General features: G+C 39.4%; 1 protein-coding gene across 4 annotated transcripts in view; it reads right to left on the reverse strand.

Moving 5' to 3' along the window:
- The window catches only part of futsch, a 391676-nt gene that overhangs the window by 25001 nt on the left and 350195 nt on the right, over positions 1 to 16480 (reverse strand). For all 4 annotated transcript variants that reach the window (XM_067781256.1, XM_067781258.1, XM_067781259.1 and 1 more), the window contains exons 4-6: positions 683 to 855; positions 281 to 503; positions 60 to 218 (exon numbers count right to left, since the gene is read on the reverse strand). In XM_067781256.1, coding sequence (XP_067637357.1) covers positions 60 to 218; positions 281 to 503; positions 683 to 855 — 555 coding nt within the window. The remainder of the gene's footprint in view (positions 1 to 59; positions 219 to 280; positions 504 to 682; positions 856 to 16480) is intronic.

The following is a 16480-nucleotide window of genomic DNA, read 5'->3' on the forward strand; positions in this document are numbered from 1 at the left end:
AATAAAAATCATTCAACTTATATATGATCTCAGAGGAGAATTGAACACCAAACACTCACCCAGCATATTAAAACCATTGATGCCGAAGAGAGCAGCATCACCTTGTCCACCTGGGAAGACGTAGAGTGTGGGATGTGTAAAACGTATATTACCTACAACATCAGAAGTCTCCAGCAATTCACGCAGTGAAGTTGGTACAAGCATTGGTGCGAGATAATCTGTGGTGAATGAGAATGTTATGAGCCTCTTACAATGCTATTCAGTTTTTAGAGCTACTCACCAATGAATGCATTGATACCCTCGCTGCACGTTTCCAAAACATCTACGGGGTTGATGCGTATCTTGCACAGTCTAGCCCAACTTTTGTGTGGCAAACTGTGCCAATAGCCAGCATCGGCACAATGGATATTCATTGTGATTGTGTCGGCGTAGGCGCGTATGATACGTTGGACTTCGTGTTCTTGGAATGCCTCCGAGAAATCGGAGACAGAGAAGGTTCCATCCTGCAAAGAAGAAAAAAAACAAGATAAGGTTAGGAGAATAACTACGCAGAGTTTCCATATCTTAGGCCACAGCTTTGAGCTGCAAAGATATGGAACTAAACGAAATCGAGATTTTGGAGATTAGGATGAAATGGAGTTAGTATACTTTATTTTTTTTTGTATATCAATTCTTCACTCACCTGCAGTATCCAGGAACCATTGCCTGAGAACGTATAGCCCGCATGTATTATGTGACGATGTCGTGTAAAACTGCTCAGCAAATTACGCATACACTGTATGAGTGTATTGTACTGAGGATGAATTAAAACTTCAGTGACTAGATTTTCACTAGCATACTGAATGAGTCGTTCGCCTGAAATTAGAGAAAGAAAAAGAGAAATACAGTAAGAAGAGCAGCCGCATTAATTCGTTTTAAATATATTTAACATGTGATTTTGGAGTAATGATGAATTGTTGAGGTTGTTGTGACGGCATTTTATGCTGTGAAACCAAACGATTGCCATCCTATCTGAACGAATCAAATCAGTTTAATATTAATCGATGTATCGAACGACGACGTATCACGAAATCTTAATAATATCAAGTCTAAGCATATCATATCTATATGTCATATACACTAAATAAGTTCAATCATTAGAAGCAGATCATATAACATCAAATCTTGATGATTTCTTTATTATGACTTTATTTTTGGTTTATAATTTCGGGTATGATATGATATCTACTGTTTAATATCGTATCAAATGAAGTTAGGCTAAGTGAGATAAAATCAAAATGAGATATTGGGTGGTATCAGGCACGTCACATCGTACTGAGCTATGCTTCTATGCTATGGCCTGGTACGGTTTGCTTTCCAAGTCAGTTCATATACTATAGATGCTTTAATTGATATCATGTCATAAGATAATAGGTGTTTCATATCATATCATATGCTATAACACCAAATTTGACTAAGCCATATAAGAGCATCCTTTATTTGCAATAGTTTTTATAATATATACTCGGAGCAGAATATTATAAAAATTTGAGGTCATACTTCATAATAATATCGAGTTATTATTATAAGGATCGGTAATGATGTTATGTTTGGTGTTCAGTTGGTATCATACTTAGTTTTGCATCACAAATTCATATCACACATTACCAACTGATATAAAATAACTCCAACGTTACTATCAATTTTAGTGGATCAAACCATATAATTTGACAGCAGATAAAGGTCACCCTATTTCATATTATATCATGCTTTGTTCTTGAGTGATATCATATCTTCATACTCCTTTCATGTCATATTATATCCCATAACACCAAGTTTGACTAAGCCATATAAGATCATATTTAATTGGTTTGCTTAAAGGAGATCAGTATAAGCATTGTGGTCATATCGAGTTATTATTATGAGGATGGGTCATGGAGTTCAGGTGATATCTATGTTGTGATATCAAAATAGTTATGATGACATCATATAATCTCTAAATCTGATATGTAATGATTATGAACCGTGTAAAAGCGAAATCGTGTAAAACAAGTACCGTGTAAATCGGGGGATAGGTACTAAATTTATGCAGCATAACATACAGCACGTCTGTTTTAAAAATGTTAGATAAGATCAGCTCGATGCATGACTATATCACATCAAAAACCAACAACAACAACAACCAAATGAGTAATTTCCATATTAGGTGGATCAAATCAGATAGTTGGACAACAGAGGAAAGTCACCCGAAGACATTCTCTCAATGTTCGGCTTTTTGATAACATCAATTTATGAGTAGCCTATCACCTCCAAGTAAACTAAATCAATAATCAAATATTAGCAATGAGTTGTATAACCCACGATTTATTTTCATTGTGATTCATTTATAAAATACTTCCTTATATTGGAAGATTTCAATGCAACGGAGGAAAAAGCCATCTCTTAATATACATAAATATGAAAATAGATGACGCTTATAGCGTCATATATATATGCAGCGATAATATGACACATAGTTTCGATCCCATGATGTGATATCAAAACAACACAGCGGAAACGAAAAAAAGTCCAAAATAGGAAAACTGAATGAAATCGGACTTATGCATCGAATCATACCACCACATAATATCACATCGCACCTTTTAAGAACAGGTCAGGTACATATCACATCATATATAAGAATATGTAATAGTTTACGTGGGTACCTGTCAAGAAATGACTCAACCCCACGGTGTACTAAAACACCGACCCAACAAAGTTGGTACCATTGGGTTGAAGTTGGGTGCCCAAGACAAACAGCCTTGGTGAGGTCGGGAGCCTATGGCACCCGGTTGCCCGGCAACTCCACCGCAAGTTCCGAGTTTGTCTAAGTATCCATCATAACACAACAGTTTAAAATAATTTAATATAAGCCATATAAGTTTATATGAATTATATTGGCTAACATCATTTAACATTTCATCAAACCAAACGATATCACACAAGTTTAAAGTAACATGATATCATATCACATGAAGTAGTCGTTTTTAGAAATTTTCAATACATCTATAGAATTTTAATGTTTATTCTATAATATTTAATTCAATAAAACTCAAACTTAAACTAAAATAAAAAGAAAAATGTGTTATCTTAAAAAGGAAAATTCCCAAAATTATATATGCGTTGAAATTCAAAGTCTTACTAGACGTTGGCTGTAGTTGCTAAAACTCAGCTGTTCTATGATGTTGCCACATATTGCGGCAGGGTTCGATTTGGGTAGTCACTACACTACCCCCTTTCCAGAAAATTCGCCGATGTGTTGGCATCAATACTTGTGGCTTGTGTTATTGCTACTAATTCATCTCTAGGGAAAAAAGCTGGTTTAAGTCTATCGATGGATACGGTTACCGGCCTCGAACCAATCGTTATCGTGTATGTCTTGGGGTATCTGTTAACAACCAGATATGGTCCGTCGTAAGGTGCTTTCAACGGCTTTTTAATTGCATCGTCGCGTAGAAAAACATGACCACAAAAGCGCAGATCCTTGGGAACAAATACCGCAGGTTTACCATGCTGTGACGTTTGTACTGGTCGAATGGTCTCGAAATGCCGTCGTAGTTCTCGTAAAAAATTATGTTGGTCCACGGGACCCTCCTCCTCCGAGTCTATTATGTCACTAGGAAGCCGAATAGGTTGACCATAAATCATCTCTGCCACAGATACTCCCAAGTCTTCCTTAACAGCTGTTCTTAACCCCAGAAGGACGAGAGACAGGACTTCCACCCAGGTTGCATCCGCTGCATGACATCTAAGGGCTGCATTTACAACTCGGTGCCATCTTTCCACCATACCGTTTGCTTGTGGATGGTAGCTGGTAGTATGTATATGCTTGACTCCTAAAAGTTTGGTCAACTCCCTAAACAAAGCGCCTTCAAATTGGCGTCCCTGATCTGTGGTAATAAACTTCGGTGTGCCAAACTGGCTTATCCAACCATTGAGAAACTCTCTGGCAACCGTCTCCGCTGTCAAGTTCGTCAAAGGAATCACTTCCAACCACCTTGAAAACCGGTCCACACATGTGAGACAGTAAGTGAAACCTCTTGACGGAATGAAGGGACCAATTATGTCCACGTTGACATGCTCAAATCTTCCTTTTGGAACTGCGAATTGTTCTAGCTCTGCTTTCGTGTGCCGTAAGATGTTGCATCGTTGACACGCTGGGCAACTGCGTACCCAACTGCGTATGTCCGAACCCATTCTCTTCCATACATAGCTTTTCGTTAACAATTCAATAGTTGGTTTCGCCCCTGGGTGGGTCAAACCATGACAAGCATTAAATATCACTTGTCGTAACACTTTTGGCATGTATGGTCGCAGTGTGCCGGTTGATTTATCACATATTATTACGATGCCCGTTGTTGATGTCGGTGTTCCACTAACTGCAACGGGGTTTGTTCGCTATCAAGTAATCCTTTAAGTTCGTTACATTTTGTTTGCTCGTCATGCAATTGTTGTATATCTACTGGCGTCGGTAGCAAAAAGGTCTCGCCCCTTGAGAGCATATCGGCTACAATGTTATCCGTGCCGCTGATGTGTCGTATGGCCGAAGAAGACTGACTAATGAAATTAAGCTGTCGTGTCTGCCGTGGTGAAAGTGTCTCCCACTTGTGTTCCAATGCATGTGCCAACGGTTTGTGATCCGTGAAAATAATGAAAGCTGTTCCCTCTAAATGATAACAGAAATGCCGTATTGCCTTGTCAATTGCTGTTAGTTCACGATCATATGCGCTATAGTTTTGTTATTTTGGGGTAAACTTCTGTGAGAAAACCCCTAATGGCATCCACTTACCCTTAACTAATTGCTGTAGCACGGCACCGACTGCGACGTCGGAGGCGTCAGTCATTAAAGCTATTGTGGCATCTTTCATGGGGAACGCAAGAAGGGCCGCTTCTGCCAATTGTTGTTTCAGTCTCTCGAACGCTTCTGCTGTTTCTCTCGTCCAACGGATCTCAGTTTTATCTCTTTTCTTACATGGTCCCATTAATTTCTGTAAAGGTGCCTCGGTGGCCGCAGCATGTAGCAAAACTCGCCTATCGAAAATTTACTGTCCTAAGAAACCTTCTCAACTCGTGGCCTTCCTTCGGCTTTTTGCACTGTAGAGTACCTTTGACCTTCTGTGGCAGCAGTCTGACACCATCCGCTGAGACTAAATGTCCTAGAATTCAAGGGGTTGTGTAGCGCAATATATAGCTTTTCCAACCCAATTGTCAACCTTACCTTCGAGCGGCGAATCCCGTTTCACTAACAGACGAGGCTCTGGCGACCCCAAGCTCCTCATGGAACTTGGGGGTGGGGAGGGAGGGATGGCCTGAAGGTTTAATGTGGCCATATAAATCGTTCCCGAGATGGTCGGGCCAGCACCTTAATGGTGCTGTGTTACCGGAGCGTATCGGATCTGTATCCGACAAAGGACCATCACATCGATAACACTCCCCAAAGCCTTCGGGGAGTAACTAATCGCTACAACAACAACAACAACAACAACTAAATGTCTTAAAAACTCCACTTTTTTTTCTGATATTTTTCGTCGTTGATAACTAACCCCCTCTCGCGGTAACGATCAAAAAGCTGTTTGAAATGCTCCGCATGTTCCTCTGGCTACGTGGAAGCTACGAGTACATCATCTAGGTATGGAAATACAAAAGGCGTTAGAATAGCTGTCTTTGGCATGCCTGCCGGGTGCACTGGGATATGGTGGTATGCGTTCTTGCAATCTATTACCGAACAAATTTTTTCCCCGAACAATTCACCACCTAAGTCTTGTGTATGCCGAATTGGATAGCTATCTGGCACTGTTTTCGCGTTTAATCTCCTATAATCGGCGCAAGGCCGTCACGTCCCGTTTGATTTCTGGACCATGTGCAACGGGCTCGCCCATTGACTACTTGAGCGCTGAAAAATCCCTCGTTCGATTAGGTACTCAAACTCTTTCTTCGCGCATTCCAGTTGTTCAGGAGAAAGTCGTCGCACCCTTTGCGCTACCGGTGCCCCTCGCGTCTCTATATGGTGTTGGACTGCTATATTGGCCTTGGGCAAGTCATTAGTAAGATCACGATAACGTGATAAGATCGCATGATAGGGATTAGCTCCCTTTAAAGAGAGTACACTATGTGGTGGCAGTATGATTTGGCAAAGCCCCCGAGTACGCGTTGCTTGATCGATTATAGCTTTGTTTTATAAATCCACCAACACGTCGTAGTTTTTTAGGAAATCCGCACCTATTATAGAATGCGCAACGTCGGCGATTATAAAACACCTCTTAAATGGCCGTCGTATGCAGAGATCTAATGTTATCTGTCGTTTGCCGAATGTATTAATTGTAGTATTGTTCGCAGCATCCAATTTCATTGCGTTTGGTTGCATACTCTCACCGTGACGTTTGGGTACGACCGAAACTTCGGCGCCCGTGTCGATGAGGAATTTCATTGAGGTCGTTCTGTCCCGAATGTAAAGGCGGCTGGAGTTCATATCTTCCTCCGACATAGCCGCTTTGTACGGAGGGCTGACTAGTTTTCCGAAAGTTTTGGTGTGAAAGTGCATGGTGGCCGACACCGTGTAGCGTTCTTGCAGAAAATATGTGATGATACCAACAGATATCGCGGTTTGTATTCCGTGTGTCCTCACTGCGTGATCTGGTCGGTCGTGCTTGTTGTTGAGGCAATCGGATCCGTTTGTGTTTATACGTCACCTCCCGCTTCTCTAATCGATCTAACCTATCCACCAATTCTGAAATGGCTGCTGTTACATCGTCACTTGGTTTGCAAATAGCATCGACGCTACCACTCATAGTTGGAATTGCCACTATGTCATCAGCTTTTTTTGCCAACTCTTCTACTTCACCCTCCATCGTTACTAAAATTTGCTGCACATGGAGGGGCAGTCGTCACAGCCATAATGACTTCAACAATTCTTTACCTAGCTGCTGATTCGCCAGGTCTTTCACCTCTCGTAACAAAACTGTAGGCTTTTTCTGGCCCGATTCCCCCAACTCGCATAATCGCCTAAACTTTTTTTCTTTTGATTCGCTAAATTCTTCTATCAATCGCTCTTTCAATATGTCATACTTGTTTGCAGTGGGTGGCGAGGAAATAATGTCGCTGGCATGTGCCAGTACAGCTGAATCGATTTCGGCAACGACCGTGAAATATTTGGTATCGTCTGTAGTAATTCCCGCTCGTGCAAATTGAGCCTCCACCTGCGCAAACCATAAACGGGAATCTGGTTTCCAAAACGGTTGCGATTTTACTGCCAACCGTGCCACTTGAAATGGAGCTACTGCCTCGTGAAATGTTTCTTCGTTATCGTTGGCCATGATGTGGAAAATGCCTCAGTAATGCTTGGTTGTACTATTCTGTTGTCGTCGGGGTCACCACTTATAGAATTTTAATGTTTATTCTATAATATTTAATTCAATAAAACTCAAAATTAAACTAAAAAGAACAATGTGTTATCTTAAAAAGGAAAATTCCCAAAATTATATATGCGTTGAAATTCAAAGTCTTTCTAGACGTTGGCTGTAGTTGCTAAAACTCAGCTGTTCTATGATGTTGCCACATATTGCGGCAGGGTTCGATTTGGGTAGTCGCTACACATCGAATGATGTATCAAAATAATATCATATCACACCGCATACAATTAGTTATCATATCATATTCCACAACAAAACACCACAAAAGATCCGATAAATGAGACAAGGATATAATTTTATATTTGATCAGACCAAACCACATCACGCCAGTTTAAAGAAATACGATATCAGATCCCGCTTTATAAAAGATCATATGAACTATATTAGCAGATATCAACAGAGATATCATATCAGTTTAAACACTACGATACCACATCATATGACTTAAAGGTTTTTAGAAATAAAATTTTAAGAATTTGGTAAAAACACATTTTGGTAAACATTGTTACTCGCATCAAGCGCATATGTATCAACAACAAAGTAGTAACACCTAATTCGGCGCACCATTAATGTCCAATAAATATCATATTACAGTGGCATGTGCGCGTATTAGGTGTGTGATTAATTATTTAGCAGCTTGTGAAAATTGGTTCAAAAGGTAATTTGATACGTTGTTGTTATAGCGAGGAAATATAGCACTGTACCTAATTTAGCACAAATGAGAACAAAAGTGATAATTATTCAATGAACACCTGCGGTTAAGGGAATGCATTGCTGTATGAAGTTTTGTTTAATGTAAATTTGAATTTGAAATACAGTATGTTTTAGGTTAGATTGAATTGGCTGGTCAATATGTGGGATCCTATGTGAGGTCCTATAGACTGAATGTATTCATAGTGTTGCCAGAATTTGATTGACGACCAAAAGGGAAAACCCCAACTAAGAACTAGGCATTGTGTTATAAAAAAACTTAGTTCTCTAAACAAGTACTAGAAGTTTTCTAGGACCTCGTTTAATTGCTACCTCCAAATATCAAAACTCTGCCGCCTCTAGTAGAGATATACGCCGCAGATAAACCCCGCCGCCGCCGAATGTCAAAAATAACGGCGCGGCGGCGGTGGCGGCCGGCGCGTTACTATATTTTCTACTCGTTTAAGGCTGTTAAGGCGTGTCGAAAATTGGTCGGATATGGTCGAAAATGGTATCAATGGATGCGCGTCACTGCCAGTTATAAGAAGCTAATTGCGAAATTTAACTATTTCTAACTGTTCAAAAGTTATTAGAAAAACAGGCGTTTTCGTTTCAGCTTAACACGGACTTTACATAACCCAATTCACCAAGTTATTAAAGCAAAACACTAAAAGAAGTTGTATAATAAATTTATATGTTCACTTTGCATATTTTCTTTCGAAAAATTAATAATGAACAATGAATTCAAATAAAATGACCCAAGGCGAACATGTTTTCAAATTGTCCCCAAGTTGTTATAAAAAAAGTAAAATACCTAAAAAAGGCGCTGATTTTTAAAAAAACTTTATATTGCGATTGGCTGTAAGAATAGGGGAATGAGTGATGCAAAATCCTTTAGTAGGTTCTAGGGGCATAAACACTCCTTTGAAATGATTCTTACCTTACACTTAAGTTGAGGATATATGTACGTATGAGAAGGGTTTGAAAAAATCACTTGGGCTTACATTCAAGCATCTCTTGTCTATTTGCGAAACTGCGTCTGGAATGTTAATTTTGATTTTCACACTTAATCCTTCAACACCCAATTCTCCCGGTTTGAGATTTCCAAAACTAGTCCCTTGAGTGAATCACATTGATTATAGCCTATCAACCAAGTTTAAATATGACCTACACGTTTTACAAATGTGAATACGTAGGCACATATGTTTATTTACCAGGTGAGGCTTTGTCGTTCGCAAGAACTCTCAAAGTGGTGAAGCAAAAGCTTTCCCAAGACAGTCGAACTAATGACCGTATGTGCTACTACCCTAACGTAGTGGACGTTCGACTTTCATTCTAAAATGTCATTTTGATTTAACGAAGACTATTGAAATCAATGTTGTGAACAAAAACTTCTCCGAACTTTGGTCTACATTTTAAAAGTTTTACAGGGTCCTTGTAAAGTTTTAATTATATAGATGCGCCGAGGATTATACGACTTTCCTCCATGAGTTACGCAATGACAACCAGTTAGACTGCTTATGATTTGGAGGGCGGCATTCTTGGCCGAATAGTCACCCCCTAACGTTTCAAGGTGTTTCTCTGGTGTAGTCCGGCGGCATAGCGCGACAAAAACATCCGTTAGAAAGTCTTTGGAGATACACCTAGAGCTTCTTGGAAAGTGACGTCAACGAAGGTAGGAGTTCGAAGTCGCAGTCTATAGCTTCTGTGCTGGCATATGGTGTGAGGGTCAGGAGGCGTGGTAGCGATTGGTAGTCGGGATTGCTACTGTTCGCACATCTGGAATTGTAGCTCTTAAAAACAGCCGAAACAACTGGAGGCGCCCTGTGCCACGAAAGTCATGAGTATTAATAGACCATTAATAGCAACCGTAAGTCGCCTTTGTGCGTGACCGCCAAGGAGCCACAAAAGATTTAAAGAAATTGTGTTCGCAACGATTATTAGGAGTTAACCCTATGTGAAACTACGCTTTGCACGAGATATACAGACGAAAGTGGGACTATTTTATGCGTCTCTATTTCTTTTCAGCGGACGCAGCAGTACCAATTCCAAACACCGGGGTTAGGTTCGAAGCCTCTCTGGAGTAAGCGACCGAGGGACAGTCCCTCCGCAAGGAGATACTCCTGAAAATTTTTGAACGGTCTGCGAGATCTTGAGTCAAAAACCCCGGATCTTTCCGAAATGACCAACACGTTGATTTCCTTAAATAAATACAAACAAAACCTGTCCTAAATATTATTTTTTGAATGGAAAAATCAAGCTTTTTAAAGTAAGAACACCGGCGTACACTGTCGCGCCGACCACGCCACTGCCGTCGGTATATAATAGAGCCTATGCCGCCGCTGCCGATAAAGTGATCGGCGTAAACCTCTAGTACCTGGTAGCTGGTGCCTCACTTTCACTCAACCGTTTCTTCCTGCAGCTCGCACTTTCTACATCTTCTGTTACCGCCACGGCGTAACATATAAGCATATGAAGCCAGAAGGCAGTATCAAGTTAGTATGTCTATAGTGAGCTCTTTACAGATATGAGCAACTTTGTGACTAAACGTCATAGCATTTGCTCAGGATTTTAGAAATTTCGCAGCCCCTCGTTTCTGACGTATTGGTGGATCATGTGCAACTCCTGTCTCTTTTTTGATTTCTCCCGAACGGATTGGGACCTCTACCGTATTAAGTAGATATCATTAGCACATATACACATTCGTATTTTCTACATTAGCAATGGACAACATTGACCAGAAAGGTGAATATGTATATAAAGCGACTAACTAAATAACTATAACACATACATAAATTTATAAACTACACACTTTATGTGAACATACATGTGTACATACATACATAGTATATAATAAATAATGTCAAAAAAACTACACAGTTTGTGCGCGTTGCTGTCCTTAATATATGTAGAACCACATATAATTGTATTCATGGTCATATGTAGATGCTGTCGCATATGATGTGGAAATTTATGTTTTTATCATACTTTTGGGCGTTATCTGTGATACAAATGATCCCCTTTTATTAAAATATGATTTGGTTTTTTTTTTTTTTGAATTGTGTGCTAAAAAGACTGCCCATTTTGACGAAATAAATATAATTTTTGGCGGTAGCCTTCAAAAAGTTTATCATAAACTCAGATTAAAAGAATGTAGCCTAGAAAAGTACTAAAACGTTTACGTGTTACCCACCTTTCCATTCAAGATTCTCGCGTGTAAGAAGAAAGCAGCTATTGCTCTTAAATAGAGCAGCAATCAAAATAATTCCACCTTAGCCATATTCCCACTGACCATAAACAGATCAGCCATCTGGCGTCTAATGGCGCACAAGATACGATCAGTCACCTATTGGCCAGTAGCAAGCGATAGGACTACACTTGTCGTTAGCTAAGCTATGAATGAAATGCTAAACTTCATAATCGCTTCATATTTTATTTGAATGTAAAAGTTTAGGTTTGAGCAAATATTAATAAAAAATTCTAGGCTGAGTCGTCTGGTAGAGAAAACATGAAAAACTTAGTAGAGGATAACGATACTAAGATATTTCTTCCCGATTCTCGCCTTGCGGTTTTTGGTGGGTTGTAGTGTCTTTATAAGAGCTGTCATCGTTTGAAGACCGCTTTGATGATGATTTTTACAAATCGGCCTACAAAGGCATGGCTGGAACAACTTCACTCTTCACTCCGACATATCGCACTACTAGCACAAAATAGCAATCAATTCAAAAGATCGCCATGTTCAGAAAACGCCAAAAACTGACTGAGTTTTTGCAAAGCCTCTTCTGCTGATTATTGGAGGTATTAGTAAACAGAGTATACATTCCGGTAGTTATTGCACTAAGGGAGGAAATCATAACTTCAAAATGAAAGATTCAACTATCGTAGGAGTGCGAGTTCGACTCCCACTCCCGGGAGAAAAGGCTTTGAAGAGATTTACAAGGTATAATCGAAACAGCTGTCGCCTTGTCCGTCCTGATGTCACGTTGTTTAGATTTTTCCCAAATTATTAAATAAATTATAAAATTTAAAAAATTGCTTCAAATAAATGTTTTCATACATTTAGAAAAGCAATATGGGCAATCCCCGATTATTAAAATCACACAAACAGACAAAATTGGTTAATTCGTTGTAGTTCTATAAATAGAACGAAAACAGCAACAAAAACCAAAGTTTCTTTGAAAACCGCCGTACCAAGCATAGCTTTAACACATAATTGCATACGAAGTATGCAATGTGTAAAAGATTAAAATATGCAAAAAAAGAAGGCAATTGGGAAGAACTTTACAACAGGCATGACGTAGCTGAATGCGTTATAACCATTTCAACTATCGTAGGAGTGCGAGTTCGACTCCCACTCCCGGGAGAAAAGGCTTTGAAGAGATTTACAAGGTATAATCGAAACAGCTGTCGCCTTGTCCGTCCTGATGTCACGTTGTTTAAATTTTTCCCAAATTATTAAATAAATGAAAGATTCTTGGGTTGGCACCCTATTTGTCTGGAAGAAGAAGAAAAGCACAGCTGTTAAGCTATGGGATCAGCATCCTACGACTAATCGCTTTAGTCGCGCTAGTTCAACTGCCACTGTTTATCATAAGTCTAACACTGCTGCTGCTACATAATCCTTACCTTTGTTACCGTTTCCAACTACTGCTTTAGAAGGAAATCGCAGATAGAGAGGTATTATTTTGACTGAGAAATGAGAATAGCATGGCAAACTTTCTTTGCGACTAAGGTGACTCGTTCTGGAGCCGGATTTACTTTCAAACGTCGAAGTATATTCTCTATGGTACGCATAAGCTCTGCTCTTTTAAGGCAAAATTTAAATTTAACTTTTTTATTTCACGCGTTTCGACACTTCCACATCTTCTTCAGGGAGTCCACTTTTCATATAGACATTCACTTATAGAATCTCAATCTCAGGGGAATTCCACTGCACTCTTTTAACTTATTTTTTATATGAAAAATCCTATAAAGTTTATTGCTTACTAGCTGTTTTTATTGCTGTTGCATTTGGTCAGCTGCTGCGTGCTTCATAAATCATGTAAAACCTCTAAAAACCCGTTACTAGCTCATTAAATATTTTTATTAATCAACACCAGAGGATGACGAGCCCAAGGCAATGAACATGACATTGAAACTGATTTTATACATTAGAGAATATCACAAGCATACAAATGCCCTATACATACACAGACGCACACAAACAAGCATACCTGCGCAGAGAAAGTATGTTTAACAATTCAAATATATGAGTTTTTCGCTGAAGCTAGTTTTTTTGGTGGAAAGTGGATTGTAAATGATTTATTAGCGTCATAGAATGGTCAACTTAAAAATGTATAGCCCATTAGACCATAAAGACGATAAAATGTGTGAAGCAGGTGGGTATATAAAAGGAGAAATAGTAAAAAAAAGTTACGCACTATAAATGCCAAAAAGAACAACCATTAATAGAGTCATCTCAGTTTGTAATGAAATAAAAAAGACAGCGCCTTAAACTAGATTTGATATTGGCGCGTAACAAGCACGCCATACATTTTTGTATTGTTTTACTAATTAAGTGTGCAGGCAATTAAAGCTTCATAAGTCATAAACGTTGAGCTATTGTGTTTCGGTTTTGATAGATACAATCTACAAAAGCAATGATCAAATAAGCATACTTTTAGGCGCAGTGGTTTTAAATTTTTAAATTGAAAAGTGAGGGATACTTTTTATTCGCACATATTTTAAATTCTGTCTGATTTGGGAATAATTGCTTAGTTGCAATTGCTGCTGATTTAGTCTTTGGTAGTATATGACCTCGGGTACTTCCGGTTCTTAGACTTGACTGAAAAACCGATATTCATGTTGTTGTTGTACTTTATATTTCACCTGATGATGAAAAACTATTCCAAGAGCAGATTGTAAGCTTCGAACAAAGGACATGGTAGTGGAAAGCGTCTAACTACAATCAGCTATCCATAAGTGCTAACTCTCCAAGATGAATATAATCTCTGTGTGCACTGTTGCGATCTAATCAGACCTTTTTGGCCAACTTATTTTATACAACTGCTCATACGTGTAGGTATTCACAAGAAACCAAATCCAAGTAGATAAAGCAGAATATACGTGTCAATAGAAAGGCGTACACAAGAAGCAAATCCAAACAAAAGTCTGTGTCAAGGATGTGTCACATTGCGCAGTGCACATACCAGCAGATTAGCCAGAAGAATGTGTATATTAACTGGCTACGGGGCTATATGTTTTACCTTCTCACTACGCGAGTCCTTACACAAGTGCCACTTCTGATAGTGCTCATTCAGCAAATGTTATGAGAAGTATGGGTAATAGGGTTATTACTGGCTCACTGGACATTATCGCCTCTATAGCTATGCGCTATATGAAAGGTGACACGATGGAAGACTGACGCTTCCCAAGGCAGCCGGTTCTATGTACCGGAACGACTCGAGATTTTTCCCGACCAAGCTCTGTAATTTCATTGTAACCCATTTAATTTGTTGCCCAAATGGAAGACGGAGTTGTATCTAACCCTAACTACACAGTTGTAACCGCTTTGCTATCACTTTGGTCAATCGCTGTAGTCAAAGGCACTGCAAAGTACACATCCCATGCTCTCACACTACTATTCAGTGCTGGGAGGATGGTGTGTCAGCTCTGAACTAACCAGCTCAAAAGTTGCAGGGTCAGCTGAGGTGAGCTCTGTTTGAAAGAGGAAGTAGTGTAATAAGGTGACGAGCCCCTCTAAAGTAAGCTGGGAAGACGGGTATGTAGTGGGATTATAGCTTCAAAGCTTCCGCAACCCAATTGTCAACCTCACCTACGCGAGGGGAATGCTGTTACAAATATGAATGTATCATACATATATTTAGCAAGCTAGGCTCTGGTGAGGAACTTAGGGGGTGGGGAGGGCGTTATGGCCTAGAAAGTTTAATGTGGTCATATAAATCGTTCCCGAGATGGTCGGGTGGTGCCTTAATGGTGTTTTTTTACTGGAACGTACCGAATCTATAGCTGGCAAAGGACCATCAACATCGATAACATTCCTCAGAGCCTTCGGGGAGTGTCTTTGTCTTTAATACAACAACAAAAACAACAACAACCGGTGTTTGAAATTTTGAGTTTTCTGAACAGAGAAATGCAAGTTTCAGTGAAGATGCTGCTTTTACGTTGCAAAAACTTCTAGTCTTGCAGGTGATAATATGAAATGTGCCATTCAAAGACGTCTACAATGAAATATGTTAGCCACTGACATGAGTCTCTTACTTGGAATTGATGATATGCTAAGTTTTATGTTTACACAGTATGTACTTCAAAACCTTCAACTAATTAAATTGAAATTCATTCCAACCATTTACACACACACACACACTAAAATCATCATTATTTACCTATTTCTGTGATCTCAATTTTGTGGTTGTTTATGCATATGCCATATTCAGGTATATAAGTGCAAATCCCTATGGCTCACACAAAATGGCATAATTTGACATGGATATCAATGACATATACGAATACGTTTAATTTGCTACGTACGCATACAAAGTAATACATACTCACATATAACTCAATACGTAGGCGAACCATAAAATTGCGTAAAACACATTGCCTCTGGTCTACATGCATCAGCTAGAGCACAGCACTTACACAACTTCACACATCGCATTTATAATAATCATGATAGGCATACCAGAATGTGCGTTTGTTTTCTTGTGGCACATGTGGGCGCGAATTTTGTAGGATTAAGCTGTTGCTGTATGTATGTATGTATGTGTGCACTCGTTCTTGCTATGGAGTATTTAATGCATTGTAACCGATACGGTTTATGTAGCCGTAAGCAGTTAAGCACCCTCTTCCTACATCAAAAGCAAGCTCTGCCCTACATTCTTGTACTCTTCTATTCTTTGGATTACCTTTCGGTATACTCATGTTGCTACTACTTCGGTTACGCATGTGTATTGGCAATTATGTCCATTGTTGCATGTGCTGCTAATCTTTGATACAAACTCCATTCACAGTTGGTAAATTTACAACTGCTCTCAATTTGTTGTTGTATAATTTTGCAACAAAACGTTTATAGCAGTTTCCATAACAACACAAAAGAGAGTAATACGAAAAATATAACCGCTTCCCCCTTACGTAGGGAACCAAACATCCTTTTCTAGGGTGTTATCCTGCACGCGCCTATAGGAATTATATGCGCGAATACGGTGTTTTTGGATGTACTTCAACGAAGTCTTCCCGATACCAGTTCGCTGAACAGGAAATTATAAAGCACTACAAGAGAAGCGTCGGACGTGAAAAGCGATAGTAGTAGAAAGTCATTGAGATTCATGGCAAACGGAAGCTGAGTACGGAGAAGAAGAGTG

The sequence above is a fragment of the Eurosta solidaginis genome, chromosome 4, assembly GCF_040869045.1.
Source record: "Eurosta solidaginis isolate ZX-2024a chromosome 4, ASM4086904v1, whole genome shotgun sequence".
NCBI lineage: Eukaryota > Metazoa > Arthropoda > Insecta > Diptera > Tephritidae > Eurosta > Eurosta solidaginis.